Source organism: Epinephelus lanceolatus, chromosome 24 (assembly GCF_041903045.1).
Source record: "Epinephelus lanceolatus isolate andai-2023 chromosome 24, ASM4190304v1, whole genome shotgun sequence".
Lineage (NCBI taxonomy): Eukaryota > Metazoa > Chordata > Actinopteri > Perciformes > Serranidae > Epinephelus > Epinephelus lanceolatus.
In genome coordinates this window covers 18,850,439-18,866,350 of record NC_135757.1, presented here as the reverse complement: position 1 = coordinate 18,866,350, position 15,912 = coordinate 18,850,439, and the positions used below count along the sequence as shown (strand labels likewise).

Here is a 15,912-nt window from a genome sequence, read left to right as displayed (position 1 = left end):
TCAGCCTTCCCTTCACCCAGAGTAAGTGCTCTACCTTGTACTGACATTTTTACTTCGGCGGATATTCTGTATCATAAATAACGAGGCGCAACCAAAACATCTTGGCTGAAACTGGCTGGCTGACACTTTGACACCGAGCTTTATTTCCAAAACACAATGTTCAGTTTCAGCCTTACCTCTAGCAGTATCTAACCATCTGACTGTCAATAGTTTCCAATGCAACTGCTTTCTACAAGAGAAACAATCCATGGAACAGTTGACAGTGTCCTGTTGATTATTCTGAGTAACAGGTAACACTTTCCGGAAAGCAATGTTGCTGCTGTCACCCCAAAAATATCTTCACTTTCCAAATTCAAGTCATTGTATTGGGGCACAGACAGAGACCTTCAAGATGGACATGATAAAACCCGGGCAGATAAAAGCATCTGCATGGCCACTTAGGAGCAATGTGAGAAAACATGTTTGTACACTTGGATGGACCAACAGTTTAAAGAGAATGCAGGAGTCTGAAGAGATGGAAAGTCACATCATCCTTTAAATCATGCTGACTGGTAGAGCTTTTGATTTTTGACATATCCATGCTAAGGTTTGTGAGATTTAGTCTGATCAGAATTCACCTATTCTGATAGGACAGACAATAGATCAAAACAAGTAATGAAGCTGATAAAGGAGTTTTTTCAGGACTTTTAAAGACTTTCAAGGCCTGATTTTTGGGTTGTTTTGGAGCAAGCAAGTCATTCTGCCTGTGACATCTACATGGGCACAACTGTTGAACCAGTGTGTCTTCAATAAGTGTGCAAAATGTATTCTAAAAGTGCACATTTTTAGTCTTATTTTTGGATCAGGACAACTTGACATTTGGGTTTCAGGTTTCAAGTTGTGGCACAAACTCGTGGAATCCACAACTATGCGAACCCTAAAATATAAATCTAAATAATAATTATTTCATGATGACATATAGACTCGAGTTGATTAAAAGAAGCATCATTTCACTGAACTTCTCGCCAGTTGTCACATTATCCAGAGTGCATACACACATCAACACCCTCACCTAATTTGTTCACACAATATGCAGCAATTTTCTGCATCTTTTTTACACGTTATTCAAGGTATTATGAGAGCAGCAGGAGAAAAGAAAGCTGGGAAGAGCAAGCAGAGAGATAGAAGACGACGCGTGTCAAAATGTGCGTCCACTGTGCTTTATTGAGCACTGTTCATTTTTCTTTGTGTCACCTAATGTCCATGTTTTTGGCCACAGAGAAGAGTAGAGGAGCCTGGATACCTGGTAATGTCTGCAATAAGACCTTTTTACCACCTCTTACCTCTTCACCTGTACTATATGGTACTTCTGTAGTCAAAGTGTGTGTGCGAGCGTGCATGCCTGCGTGCATGTGTGTGTGTGTGTGTGTTTGCGTCACAGCTCTCAGAAAGGACCCTGGGACCCTCCTCGACAGTGAGAGCTTTTAGCTCTTCTTCGCTAATGTCCTGAATAATGGCATCTTGATGGAGAGAGAGTAGACGAAAAAAAGAAAGGAGAAAAGGGGAGAAAAAAGAGAGAGAAAAAGAGTAGAGAGGGAGGAGGGGGAGAGATGGAGAAAAAGACAGAAAGAGAAACCTCTGCATCCATCTGTCTTTACCTCCAGACCTCCATCAGTGGCAGGCCTGTCATTATTCCCTCTCTCTGCCTTTCTATTTTCATTATTCCCTTTTTGTCTCCTTTTTCAGCATGATGATGATCCACAGAGAGAAAACGCACATCTCAGTGTGTGTGTGTGTGTGTGTGTGTGTGTGTGTGTGTGTGTGGGTGTGCGTGTGCATGTCTTTCCACATGTAAGGAGTCCTTATGTGGCATGCCAACCTTTTAGCAAAGTGAACTTTTCGTGACATTGTGCCATTGTTAGGAAGAATATGCTGTTTTTAGCAACATTACCTGAAGCCACTACACAAGTCCCTGAAGATGTAGCATCACTAATGGCTGCTGGATATTGGCTGCAACAAAAACTTCAACTTAAGTCCAGTAAAAAAGTTTTCTGCTGATATGAAAAGTTTACTTTTTCCATCCACACTCCAGAGCTCAAGGTTTAATTTTTGCCTCTTGTAATGTGTCTTGGCTGTGATTTTACATGTTATATCACATATATGTATTATGTTATACTTAAGAGAAGCAAGGGTGTAGGTTTGCTCCATCATTGGGTGGGGGCACATATGAAATGGGGGATGATATTTTGAGTGACAACCATGTGATTTTCTGCATTCTGGGGATTTTTTCTGCAGCAGTTTTTGCCTTTGCTGCATCAGTTTATGGTGTAATTGTCATTTTTTCAAAAAGACTCACTTCTCCTTCACCCAGACTTCATCCTCAGTTGCCAACATTTAGATTTTCAGAATCAGAATTATTTTTAATGGCCAACAAATTAAGTAGACATTTGTGTAATCCGACTAAATTTCATGTACAAACACAGACGCAGACATACAGTTTAAACAAGGACAAAACTTGCTTCACTTCACTTTTAGATACACATCCCATTGACATATAGAGCTATATTAAGCCTGACTCTTTGTACCAAACAATCCTTGAGAGATGTCAAGGTGACGTCAATGAAGCTATGTGCATGTCTTCTTTAGTCTATGGTTGAAACAGAAAAGTGGAAGTGGAATAAAACAGTTTAAGACTTGCAAGACAAAACTGAACCTGTGGTAAATGACGGAAAATGCAACAAAGAGACTTTATCTGGTGTGCAATACTTATATCAAATGTCTGATTCAGTCACTTGTGTTAAAATGCTTTATAGTGCACCTTTAATCTGCCTGAGTTTCTACTGTTTAAAGTCTGTTTATTTAAAGTGGTTTTGGGTGAGATTCCCACAACCTGTAAATGGCGAAACAATGATGTGTAAAGTAGTGAAAGGCAGCCTAGAGTACGGTATACAGTAACATTTTGTTTGTCACTGCTTTCATTTGCATCATTAAATATTCACACTGATTACTTAAAAAATGACACATTTAAATCTGAGAATACTGCTTTCAATGTCAAAGCTATTTTCTGTGTTTTTTCCATCCTTTTCACTTATGGGAAAGATGTCACTGTGGATCAGAGTCAGCTGAATGTGAGGTATGTTTGTGCTGTTTGTTTGGATCCTCACTTTGGTTAAATCCTATGATATTAGCGATGGGCGGTTGATTAAAAACCTGGCTGTTGGTGTTTGGGTTGTAAGGTCACTCTGGGATGTCAGTGTTCAGCTGCACTGTGTAAACTGTAGGGACAGTTCGGGGTGAGTGGCCATGACCGACGGACACACACGAACAATCCCACACTTTCTCTTTCTCCCACAGTTTCCACCATCTCTTCACTCTGTGTGTTTCATCAATGCAAGCACACTGGATCAGTGTGTGTGTGTGTGTGTGTGTGTGTGTGTGTGTGCATGACTCTGTCTCATTCATTGCACACTCTCTCCCTCACACACACAAACACAAGTGGGGGTCATTGCCACATCAGGCAAGCAAACACAGGGAGGTCAAAGAGTTAAACATTAATACATTTATTCTCCACTTATGGCTGTGAAAGCAGCTGCTGCAATATTTTCAATCCTTGTCCATATAGTTTGTAAAAGCACATAATTATGATTCAAGTATTATCTACACTGTCTTTACAGATTGATTCTCATCCTGCATTAGCCATTGTGTAGTTGCAACTCTGTTTTTTTCCTAGTGTTAAAATGTAGCACCTGCCCTCCTACTCCTTTTGGCTTTTTTTTCTCTAAATTGCCTTGATTTCATTTTCAGCAGCGACACTGTCTCATACGTGAAATTGTCCCCTCCTCTTTAGATAGGACGATTCTTCTCGACATCCATACAGCGCGCACACACAACCACCCCCTCCTATTTTGGCCTCACAGCCATGATTTTTCACCCTATTTTTCCATAAGCTCAGGAGCTGAATTAATTGAGTAGAAGTTGGACTTTTGTCTTCTCTAAGCGTGCGCATTTCCTCCTCCTCCGCTGCAGATGCCCGGCAGCCCGCAGGTATTCAAAGAGGAAATATTCACATTCATTTCAAAGTTACCAAACTACAAAATGGCATAACCCAGGGCGCTGTCGCTCAAATAGGTCACAGCTTTTACAGCGCGTTGTTGAGTATGAAAAAAAAAAGTTTGTGTGTTGCATTGTGGTGGTTATCTGTGCCAAATAATTGGCAAGAGATCATTAGAAAAACTGGGCCTCTGCATGCAAGGGCAACCTGTGTAGCACGGCACACACATCTGTCTCCTCGGGGGAAATATGTGTTTTCATTTCTGGGTTTTAATATTTACCTTTTCTACAAATTAACCCGCACGGCACAGCTGAAGAGTACGTTAAATAATTGTACAACTTCGTGTAAATGCCGTTTAGTCCCGTGCGTAATTCAGTTAAGAGGAGATATGCTGGATAAGTGGCACTGCCGTCCACAGCTCTGATGCTGCTCGTTTGTTGGAGAGGGTCCGCTGATATTTCATAGTGAATAATACCGGATAATTCCGTATTCACTTTGAATGACCTCGTTTTAATCAGGAGGAACACAGTGCTTAAAGCAAACGGTATCACCGCAATAACTTTGGCCGCGCTTCATTTATAGCAAGGAACGTGTTTTTCATGAGGTGGCCCACGCAGACACGAAGCGCACTGACATACCTCTGCATACAGTGCACACACACTTACTGCAGGAGCCTACATATTTATTTTAATCTAGCAAGTCTCATAATCTAATTTTTAAAAATCCTAACAAAAATGTCGACATTGGACAATTCAACTTTTCTCACACATTTTCTTGCTTTTTTCTAGTTATAATGCGCCTCATATTTTTCCCTCAGAAACAGTTAATACACATAAATATAATTTCCCACCTGTTTTAAACACAGACAGTACTTGACACAAACGGATATTTTCCCCTTTGTGGTATTTTTTTTCTTATTAACTTCACTGAACAATCATTTTCGCTTCATCCATTTTTTCCTGTGTCTGTGTCATTTGGTTTTGCGCATCTATTGAGCGCCTGCTGTTTACACACGATGCGTCTTTCAGGACCAGGCTGAAATAATTCGCTTTTTTTCTACCTGCGCACTCACAACAGAAAGCGGTGAATCAGAGTCATCAGTGAGCCTTGATACCAAAGGAAAGTGTGTGTACCTCAGCATTACAATGCAACAAACACACAACTCCAAACCTTACAATTTTATTCAATTAGGCCAAACTACAATTAAAAGCTCAGAGTATTTCATAGAAAAGGAAAGCTGATATTTTTACGCAATAAATCAAATTTCGGTGCAGTATTTATTTCAGAGTCTTTAAGCGAAGCCTGCTTCTTAAAGGCCTCAGTGTACTGTCTGTTAAAATTCGCTTCAACGTGGGAAGAGTTTGCATATTGTGATTCTGTTTTATGTGTTAAGAAGGGCAGACTGCGGGCTATGGTGGGAGAAATTCCTCCAGCTCAAATCAAGCCTCCGCTCCGCTCTGCTGAAGTGTCCTTGAGCAAAACACTGACTCACGATCAGCTCCAGGGGCCTAAACTCTGATCTATGAAGAAGAGGGATGTTTCCCCATCAGAAGTGTCGGGTTATTCTACACAACTTTCTTTGATTGACAAGGAGCTCCGCGCAGAGGCGCACGGCTGTTTCCAAATACGCGCGCGCAATTACAGCTGCGTAAAGACACAAAGGTGCCTTTTTTATATAGTTTCTGACAGTGGAGAGGAATGAGAAGAAACAGATAAACGCAAAGTCTGTGTTTATTAAAAATAAATAAATAAATAGATGTGAGTGCATGCACATTAAAACACTATCATAGCAGTAACACAGTGAAATCTGAAAGTGGCTCTTCAGTCATACCTGACATCTGAAAGTTATTTTTACTGAATGACACAAGTAGGGAAGTACATGTTAAAATTACTGCTTTGATTTACTGCTGATGTGTTTGGATCACAAACTGGGGTATGACCTCACATCCATCATTACAAAACGCTTAAAAACAGATAACTAATGCCCTCAGTGTCCGCGTAAAGTTAAACTATGAGTTTATTCTGCGCATATTTCTGTAGTTTCTCCGCTAATGAGAAAGGTTGGTGAACCTGACTTTCAGTTTACCCTCCGCTTCACGCTCTGCTCCTCTCTCCTCCCTCTCCCTCTCCGCTCTGGCTGCGCGCTGTTTTCGGGGGGCTCCTTATAAATAAAATCCACCGTCCCTGGTTCCTCTTCCTTATTGGTCAGGTGGAGTCGTTACCTCACTCCGGGCCGGTGACGCAGCGTCTTCACGTATCCTTCATGTGCGTCTCTTCTTGTTTCTTATTGAGAGTCTTGCCATCGGTCAGAGGGAGAAAACGGAATTCGCGACGAGCCGAGAGTGCCGAACGGACCGGGTGCGCTCGATACTAAACACTTCCCATCCCGGGAGGAGAGCGGCGCACAAGAGCAGTCTCTCTCTTTCTCTCTTTTTCTCCGTGTCTCGCTCACTCTCTCTCTCTCGCACACACACACACACTTTCTCTATGAGTCTCTCTCCCTCGCGCTCCCTCCCGCACACACTCACGCCCGCGCGCGCGCGCGCTCTGCATACGTCTCCACTTTGCCGTAGTAAATTACGGCATTGATCTCAACGACGAGTGCGGATCTGTCTCTTGTGTTCGCCCTTTCTTCGACGGACCGACTTAGAGAAACGCTCGAAGGAGAAGTAAGTCCAAACACTTAGTATTTATCCCATTATTGTCACTCGTGGGCTTATATATTGCAGAGTGTATGTGTGTGTCCGTGTATGTGTGCGTGTGTATGTGTGTGATTTGTCGACCGCATCGTGTTCGCTGCAAGTTAACTTCCACTGTTAGTTCGCGGAGATCCATCCTCGTCACGTAGCGCACATCCAGATGGTTTAGTTGAATTTTGGACTGTTTTCTCAAACTGTTCTCACTCATGTTGACTTTACGCGCGTTAGAGACTGATTGTGATTGTTCCCGGTGTTATGAAGGAGACTGCGGGAACTAAATTATCTGACTGAAGTTTGATTTAAAATTTAAACGAGGTTTAGTTCGCTGCTGTGTTTTACTTTGTCAGTTTGTTGGTGTTGTTTTATATTCTACTTCACAAATTTAGGCAAATAAGAAACTCTAGATAAAATCTCCCTGCTTCCAAATCAAACTGTCAAGAATTTAAGTTTAATTTTATTGATATGTAATTAGTATCCAGCCTTGTTTCCAGGGACTTACTGGCACTTCACTGTCGCTAAAACTAAAGCAAACTGCTCTAGAAACAAGTGGGTTTATCTCTTTCTATTGGCACAGCTCTTCACCACTTTAATAAAACTTTACTGGCTTTACAATAAAATAATAGACGTGTTAAGATGGAGATGTGTGTGGCGTGTGACAGTCTCCTGTTGTAGCAGGGCTGCCGCTGTCGTGTCATTATCTCGGACTAATTGTTGTTTGGACTCCGACAAACATCTCTCTATATTTGCCGTCCATAAAGCTGTGCGTAAAACTAACAGCTTGTGTTTTCTGTCAGGCTGGACAGCGGTGCTCTGCGCTCACTGCGCTCACACAGCACAGTAATGATCCTCTACACACTTAAACTATCAATAATGTCCACGTTATTTGGTTCCTCTTAAAGATGCAGAAGGAAGTAAAAGGTGTGTAAATTAGGATCCTATCTGTGACAGAAAGTTAGATTTCCAAAAATTATTTTGGCCTCATTTACACTTTGTCTTTTTAGCTAACAGTATTTATAAAAGGCTAAATCATTTATAAAGTCATCAAGTAACAAGATGGTTATAGTGAGTTATAGTTGGCTTTACTCTGCACATCATTCATTCAACAAAGAGAAATTCATTTCGCCATGAGCCACCACATGCTTGCATCTCTTTTAAATGGAAATATGCCATTTACAGTCACTCATCAGCTACTTCCCATTTCAGTTCTCCATTGCAGAGCAAGTTATTCCTGCTCTTTAAATTCAGATTAAAACAAAAGTTTCTGTTTTGATACAGAAACTATGCACACACTCTCACATCCCCTTTCAGTGCTCACCTTTGAACATCACTGCAAAAGGTTGTTGAACTTTGTCTATTTTAACACCTCGTGATGTTACAAGAATATTTCTGAGTTGCACATTGATTTTTCTGAGATTAAATGTTAATAGAAGAGGTGATAAGGGGGTTTTACTAATGCAGACAGGAAACATGCAGTTTTACACTGATGCACCCTCAATTTGACCTCAGACCCAAATTTCAAAATAAACACGTTTTCAAGCTCTTTGGACCCCCTAATCTAAACTGTTTGTCTCTCACTCTCTACCTCCCCTTTCCTGTGCATGTGTGTGTGTGCCAGACCTCTGCCCAGTCTAATGCTGAGGAACCAATCACACAAACAGATAGTGTGTATGCATGTCCTGCATGTGCGAGTGTGTGTATCTGGGTCAGCGCCGTGCACTGTGCTGAGGGGCCGAGTGTGTTTTTCTGAACACCTCTCCTCGTCTGCAACACTGAAACTCGGAGGCACATTCAAACTAACCCTTTTCCCCCTGCTTGAAAACTATTTCATTTGGTAATGGCTCTGCAGGAACACAACAGTGTCCGCTTTGTCGGCTGCTGTGGGCTTTTTGCAAAAGCATCTCATTTGTGTCCCTGATTCCATCTGTGTGTGTGTGTGTGTGTGTGTGTGTGTGTGTGTTTGAGCATGTTTGCCTTTTCTCTTTATTTAAAATTGTTAAAATTGTAGCTACAGTTTTTTTGTTTAAATGTATTTCAACACTGGAATGAAAACGTCTCTCCTGCACAGCTCTAACAAACTGTTGTAGGAAGCTGCTTTAATTTGTGAAACATTTCCCTAGACTTCACCCTGAGAGCACTTGCAAAGCAGATGCAAACACGTTACATGGAAAACGTTGTCTGTGTGCATGTGTGTGAAGGCAAGCAGATATTCACTCCCACCTTTTTCCTGTTTTACACTGGTCGAGACTTATTTTTGGTGATGTTTTTTATTTTTTGTGTGTGTACGTCCATTTCTGTTGATCCCAAAATTAATGACAAAAGCCTTATTGAAAAGGTTTAAATCACCTGTGCAGTAAAATCAGCATTCGCCTGACAATGTAGTTCTTTAAGAAATCAGGTTTTGATAGTTTAAGTTAGGATGTCCTTCACTTTCTTGAGATTTTTTGCAAGTATTTCAGTCCAGTAATTCAGTTATAGGTGATGAAGCCACCATTGGGATACTTTCAAGTGTTTTCAGCGCATCAACAGAGAAACTTTACCCTTTGCAGTGCTTTCCCCACCACTGCAGGTGTCCTCCTCTCCACTTGCTGTACGACAGAAATGTAGTCACTCATGAAAGTAAGAAAAACCTAGCAGTCAATGTGCAGTATGTGGTCTGTAAGAATATAACTTTTTTAAAGTTCAATGACATCAAAATTTACAGCTTTTAAAAATGCACCAATTATTTCAAATCGTGTCAAGAAAAAAAAAACTCAAACAAAAAAACTCAGCTTTTGTCTTAAGAATGGAGTGAAATCCCTCTGACAATAAGACAGAGCCTGTCGATTGTTCACAGCTCCTCACAAGATGCAGAAATCAAGGTTACCCCTCAGGGGACGAGGAGGAAATGGGAAATGATGTTGGTTATTACAGGCAGGTGTTACTTCTCCGTGGGAGTATCTCCTTGAACTATTTTAAAAAGTGTGGTTTTTTTTCACACAGTGGTTCCCTTGGCTTTTAGTGTAGAAATGCACTGTAGGTTGTTTTTTTTTTAAATTTAATTAAATGATTGATATAAGTGGCTGCCCTACTCGCTTCTGTCAGGTGTGTTGTTAAGTTGTTTGAAATTTTTGAGACGGTTCACAGGTGGTGACTTTCTGTTAATTAATGTCTCCGCTCTTTAATAGTTCAAAAGGTAAAACATGAGATTTATTTTGAAAAGAAAACATGCACATTAACGATAATCATCTAAAGTCTTTTAATTTGGAGAGTTTATTCTATGAAAGAATTCTGACACCGTTATTAAAAACCACAAAACAATAAAAATCAAGTAAACTGATTTTAATTAAAATTATTAAGGTTTGCACGAGTATATCTCACAGTTTAAACTCTAAATTTAAAATTTGTCTTTCTGTACAGACCAGCTGTAATTTCAAAATCAAGAGTCATTACATGTAGCTACAAATTTCAATGATTGCGCCTCTCACCATAAAAATGTATGTAACATTTTGCCACATTACTAAGATCTAATTACTTTATTACTGTCTAAATGCTCCTTTCATTGTGATATTAAAAGGTTGAAATCATACCCATTTGTGTTTGTATGTCATTGACTAGGTAACTCACCCTGTGTGTGTCTGAGAGGACCCCTGGTCATGTCCGTTTAGCTCCCCTGCGTGATGCCTGATCATGACAGCACCACCCTCCTAACCAGACAGACCAAGCGCCGACGTGTCGACATCGGGGTGAAAAGGACTGTGGCTAGTGCGTTATTCAGCCGCGCCAGGGAGACCCTGCTCGATAGCATGAACCAATCACACGGCCCTGATCAGGACGGAGACTGCTCGTTGGTCAGCCACGGCCATGGCGGTGCCAACGGTGATGGAGAGAAGTCGAATGTTTTGAGGAAGTTGCTGAAGAGGGCCAACTCGTACGAAGACGCCATAATGCCTTTTCCTGGTGCTACCATTATCTCTCAGCTGCTAAAGAATAATATGGGGAAGAATGGAGGGAGTGACTCAGGCTTCCAGGTACACACACACATACAGGTAGTGGTAAAATGTTCAGTCTGTTAATCAGTGAACTGATTTCAGTTTTAATAATCAATTCATGTTTTTTAGTCATTAGTTTATTGAATTGAATTTGCATTTTCATTTTATCTTTCTAATCAGCCAAACAAACAAGCCATTAAACTTCAATCCTCGTTCAGCGATCCACTAAATCATTTGTTAACTGTTTATTAATTCGGTCGTCCTTTCTTCCATCACAGGGGAGTGGAGCTCTGTCCAGTGGAGGCTCAGAGATCCATGCCGAGGATGCCTGCAGCAACTCCTCCCGCGACCGGGACAGCCCGTCTGACTGCCTCTCACCTGGGCCTCCTCTTCCTCCTCCATCTTCCTCCTCCTCCTTCGGGCGACCACCACCTCCTTCAAGCCTCAACTCTCACGCTCCCTCTCAGCCCCTCTCCCTCTCCACTTTCGACTTAGACAGGCTGTCGGATGAGCATCTCCGTGCCAAGCGCGCTCGCGTGGAAAACATCATCCGCGGCATGAGTCACTCACCACTGGTCCGGCCCAATGGCGACCACAACCAAGAAAGCACCCGCGAAAATGAGAATTGCATCAACAACAGCAACAGCGGTAATGACCACCGAAGAGACGGCAATAGCCACAACACCAGCAGCCACAACCACAGCCGGAGTGACGGCCCCTCTTCCCTCCTGAGCTCTCCAGGTTCGCGGGGCGGTGGGGTCAGTGTTGGCGAGGTTTACAGGGAGAATAAGAGAAAGCAGCGCCTGCCACAGCAGCAGCACAGCTTCACCCAGCTGGTTTGTTCCAGGAAGGAGCAGAGACAGGAAGAGAGACGGCAGCTCAAACTGCAACTGGAGGACATGCAGGTTGGTAGAGGACGTTAAGAGCGCACCTTTTTGTGTGGACATTTGCAGCTAAAATGCACCACAAACACCAGCCGCTCATTCCCCTTTATAAATATATATCTTTCAGTTTGAAAATGGGGGTTGATGATGCACCGAGACAGATGCAAGAGCGGATACAGAAAGTAATTGATTCTGGTGTTTTGGTGGCGTAGATGCACACTAACAAAATGGTTTGACAAACAGAGCTTACTTTATAAAACCATGTCTGTCCACCGAGTGGGTCACATATAATCAGAGACATACTGTACTGCCGTCATTTTTCAGGTAACAGGTGACCTTTGGGTTCAGAAAACATCCTCTTTAACATTCTCTTTTCTCTGTTGTTCAGAAACAGTTGCGCCAACTCCAGGAAAAGTTCTACCAGATCTACGACTCAGAGACAGAGGAAGAGGAAGACAACGGCGAGAGTGGAGAGGCCGACCGAGGTGGAGAAAGAGAGGAGGATGGCAACTTGTCAGAGGACAGTATCCGCTCTGACGGCCTGGAGGAGAGGCACAGAGACAGAGGGCGGCACAGCAATGACGACCTGTCTGAGCTGGACCCAGGCCTGTTCCTGGACCGGGCCCGAGCCCTCCTCCGAGAACAGGCCCTGATAGATGGAGAAATGGAGGAGGATGTGGATGGCAGGGAGGAGGAGGAGAGGAATGTAGAAAGGGTGATGAAGAGGAGAGGAGGAGCAGCAGGAGGAGGTGGAGGAAGGCAGTTAGCAGAAACACTGAAGCAGGAGCTGAACTGTGCCGTGTCGCAGGTCGTTGACACTGTCGTTAAGGGCTTCTCCTCGCCCAAGCAGGCCGTCAGTCACCATCATGGCTGCCACAGCAGCACACCAGCTGCCCCCTCCTCTTCCTCCAACTCATCCTCTTCCTGCCCGCCGCCTTTCGGCCCCCTCCCATCCCTCACCCCGGACTCGCGCTTTGGTGGTGGTGGCCTGGCCCTCAGTATGAACGGGGATGGCAGTCCAACCCCGAACTACCACTCCTCCAACCAGAGGCTGCATTGCTTTGGCGATGTAATCGTCCCAAGCCCGCTTGATTCATTTGGTGGTTTGAGTGGCAGACTGAGCAGTGTGCCAACGCCCAACGACCAAACAGAGGCACTGCCGCTGGTGGTGCGCAAAAGCGGCGGAGGTGGTGGTGGAGAGAACACTCACCCTTCTCTTCCTCCTCCTCCTCACCATCCCTCCCTCCACCCCTCTCCCCTTACAGCCTCACTCGGGTTTAGCCCTCCATCATTTCGCCACCCATTCCCTCTTCCCCTCATGGGTTACCCCTTCCAGACCCCCCTTTCGCACGGGGGTGGAGCCAGCTACCCTCCAGGGCCCAAGGACCATCATCGGTCCTCCCCCGATTCCATGGACATGACCCGGGACACTGTCAGCCTCAGAACCAAAATGACATCCCTTGGCGGGGGCCATCTCAGTCACCACCACCACAGGCAGAGCTCACCGGGCCAACATGGGCCTGAGGGTCTGTCCCTGTCCCTCATCAAGTCTGAGTGTGGAGACCTGCAAGACATGGCCGACATATCGCCCTACTCAGGCAGCACCGTATCTTTAATACTGTACCTGTGTGTGTGAGAGTGAGTGTGTGTTTCCTTACTTCTACAAGTGCGTTAAACCTTGAGAATGGTGGTTATCTTCACCAATTCAAATGTTTAGTGTTGGGTTAGGTTTGGGGCTCAGAGGGAAGATTAGAATAAAAGGAGAATCAGCAGAGTCAACGCTGTTATTATGTACACTTGAATATTTGAGTGCGCGGTTGATGGACACTTCAGTCTCACATTGCAGAGCACTAAGGAAATGGATGCGTTTCACAGGTGGATGATAGAGAGAAGGCCCCAAGAACATTAACACATATAAAAGCAGGGATGCACCGATTGAATTTCTGGGCTGATACAAATGCCGGAATTTAAAATAACAATTTGGCCAACAGACAATACAGATGTTGTTGTTTTTATCATTCTTCCTTTTGGTCCAAGGGAAACAAAGAAATCTTCATTATCAAAAATAACTGGACTGTTTTAAAGTCATTCTCATTATGTTTGATTAAGCACAAATTCAATCATATAAATTTATTAAACAACCTTTAAAATAACCTTTCACATAAAGAAATGCCTCAAAACCTTTTTTTAAACTATTTATAAAAATAATAATTCCCTCTGTAATATCTATTTCGTATTGCTGTGAAAACATCAAGAAATTTTTCCAGTACACAACTGTATTTATTCAAGTTTCTCGGCAAAAACTAAAGTTGACAAGATTAAAATTGAACACATCTTGATATCACTATAATTTACATTCGTCAGACACTCATTTTTACTGAGCAGAGCTTGAATGCATCATCATGTAATTTAATGCAACCTCCGCAGCTAGCGTTACCTAGCTCTCCTGCCGATTTCAACAGAAATTCGTATCAAGCGATACTGATGTTTGGCTGATGAATCGGTGCATCCCTACATAAAAGTATTTCAGTCTTTCCTCTTGTTAATTTTAAAATATATTTAACATTAGTAGATTATACATGCTTTTAGAGCAGGACAATATAGCCTAAAATATGCAGTATATAATGATACATTTTCACATTCGCTGTAATGATACCCTCTTTTTTAAAACATCAGCACATGATATTTCCTTCCTCCTGTTGGAGCATTTGACTTATGTGACCTAACTAATTAAATCCAGATTTAGAAACCATATAAAAGAAGCATGTAGTGAGGAATTGGGAGGCATAGATGTCAGTACATGTTTCGCTGAGCATGTTAAAAGCTATGTAGTAAAAGAGTTTATTAGTAATATAAAAACATCCTTTTTTGTTTGTGCAGTTGGAAAGAGTTCATATTGGCAAAGATTTTTTTTTTTACAAGAGTCACATTTTTAACGCAGTCAAACACAGCGGCAGCAGGCCGTAGTCAAAGAAAGTCTTTAATATCCATTAATCTGCATTAATTGGTTCCTGGTCTAACCCTCTTGTTTCCTCGCTGAGTTTGGGAGATGAAACAGGCCGCGATGGTTCTTGCAAGGGGGGAAGATTAAACAGGTCGCACACTGCTCTCTCAAGCTCTTTTAAGTCTTTGCAGCAGGTTGTGGTGTTTAAAGGTGCTGAGAAAGGCTAGTGAGCTCCCTCTTCAACACACACACACACACACACACACACACACACACACACACACACACACACACACTGTCTGAGACACTCTTGTGCTGTTAGGTTCTCTTTCATCACAAAGACTTTGTACATAAACGCTCAAAGCAAATCATATTTCACTGTGTTCATGTACGTGTGTGTGGGTGTGGAGTAAGACCTTGTTCATAGGAGCTCAAAGCTAATCATATTTCAAAGAGCAGGGGAGAGGAACAGGTGAATGCTTGGCCTTATTGATGGAAGCTTTCTGAATGTGTGCGTGTGTGTGTTTGTGTGTATGTGTGTGGGTACACATGAGGTGAATATCTAAAATGTCCACATTGGTTTCCTCTTTACAGTTTAAGCGAGTTGTCTCCCTTCCTGACGTTGTCGATCTCTTCTCGCTTTCATTTGTTGGCCTTCGCTCACAGTTGCTTGGCAGCTGTGTGTGTTTCGCTACCTTTCACAGTGCGCACACACACACACACACACACACACACACACACACACACAGACTCGTGCACACACAAACACACTCTCCCTTTCATGGTGTGTGCATGTGGACAGGTGTTTGCAGGTAGCTGTTTATCTTTTCATGCCTAATCTTTCATATGGAGAGGGCTCTCCCGGCCACTCGGCATGCACACACTTTGGCTCACACTCGCACGCAAACAGCCCCACGAGCGCCCACGTGCACGCTTGAAGAACAAAGTGAAAAGAAAAATAAGACTTTGAACCTGACAAATAGGAACTCCTTGCAGCTGTGATGAGGATGTGATCACAGTGTTGTCTTCAAAGCCAATTTAGATGTTGCTTTAATTAAAAAAAGAAATATTTGACACGTCTCTTGATCCTACTGAGCTGTTTCATTCCAAAATGCTCCTCCATTCATTTGGAAGAAAAAAAAGTCTTTGAAATTGGATATTAGTATTTCAAAGATATTGACCACCCTGCTACCCTGCCTTTTTTATTTTGTACGTTAAAAAAAAAAATCTAAAATTGTTGTTTTTTTAATTTAGAAAGAAAACAATTTTGATAACTGAAATCCCTCAGCACAAGCTAACTCATTTTTGTAAGAAATGTATCATTTGCCACTATGAATTCAGTAAATTCATTCATTAATATTATTGTATGATGACTTCTGAACAAAGT

General features: G+C 42.6%; 1 protein-coding gene and 1 long non-coding RNA gene across 3 annotated transcripts in view; one reads left to right on the top strand and one right to left on the bottom strand.

Moving 5' to 3' along the window:
• Positions 1-15,912, bottom strand: part of LOC144461942 (uncharacterized) — a 241,714-nt gene that overhangs the window by 189,821 nt on the left and 35,981 nt on the right. The gene's annotated exons all lie outside the window — the stretch shown is intronic.
• The window catches only part of LOC117249869 (prospero homeobox protein 1), a 57,405-nt gene continuing 43,687 nt past the window's right edge, over positions 2,195-15,912 (top strand). Inside the window, exons 1-4 of one of the 2 annotated variants that reach the window (XM_078165971.1) lie at positions 2,195-4,023; positions 10,324-10,736; positions 10,976-11,602; positions 11,970-13,187. In XM_078165971.1, coding sequence (XP_078022097.1) covers positions 10,386-10,736; positions 10,976-11,602; positions 11,970-13,187 — 2,196 coding nt within the window. In that variant the 5' untranslated portion in view covers positions 2,195-4,023; positions 10,324-10,385. Of the gene's footprint in view, positions 4,024-6,321; positions 6,700-10,323; positions 10,737-10,975; positions 11,603-11,969; positions 13,188-15,912 lie in introns of those variants that run through there. The other variant, XM_033615671.2, reaches the window with a different exon arrangement.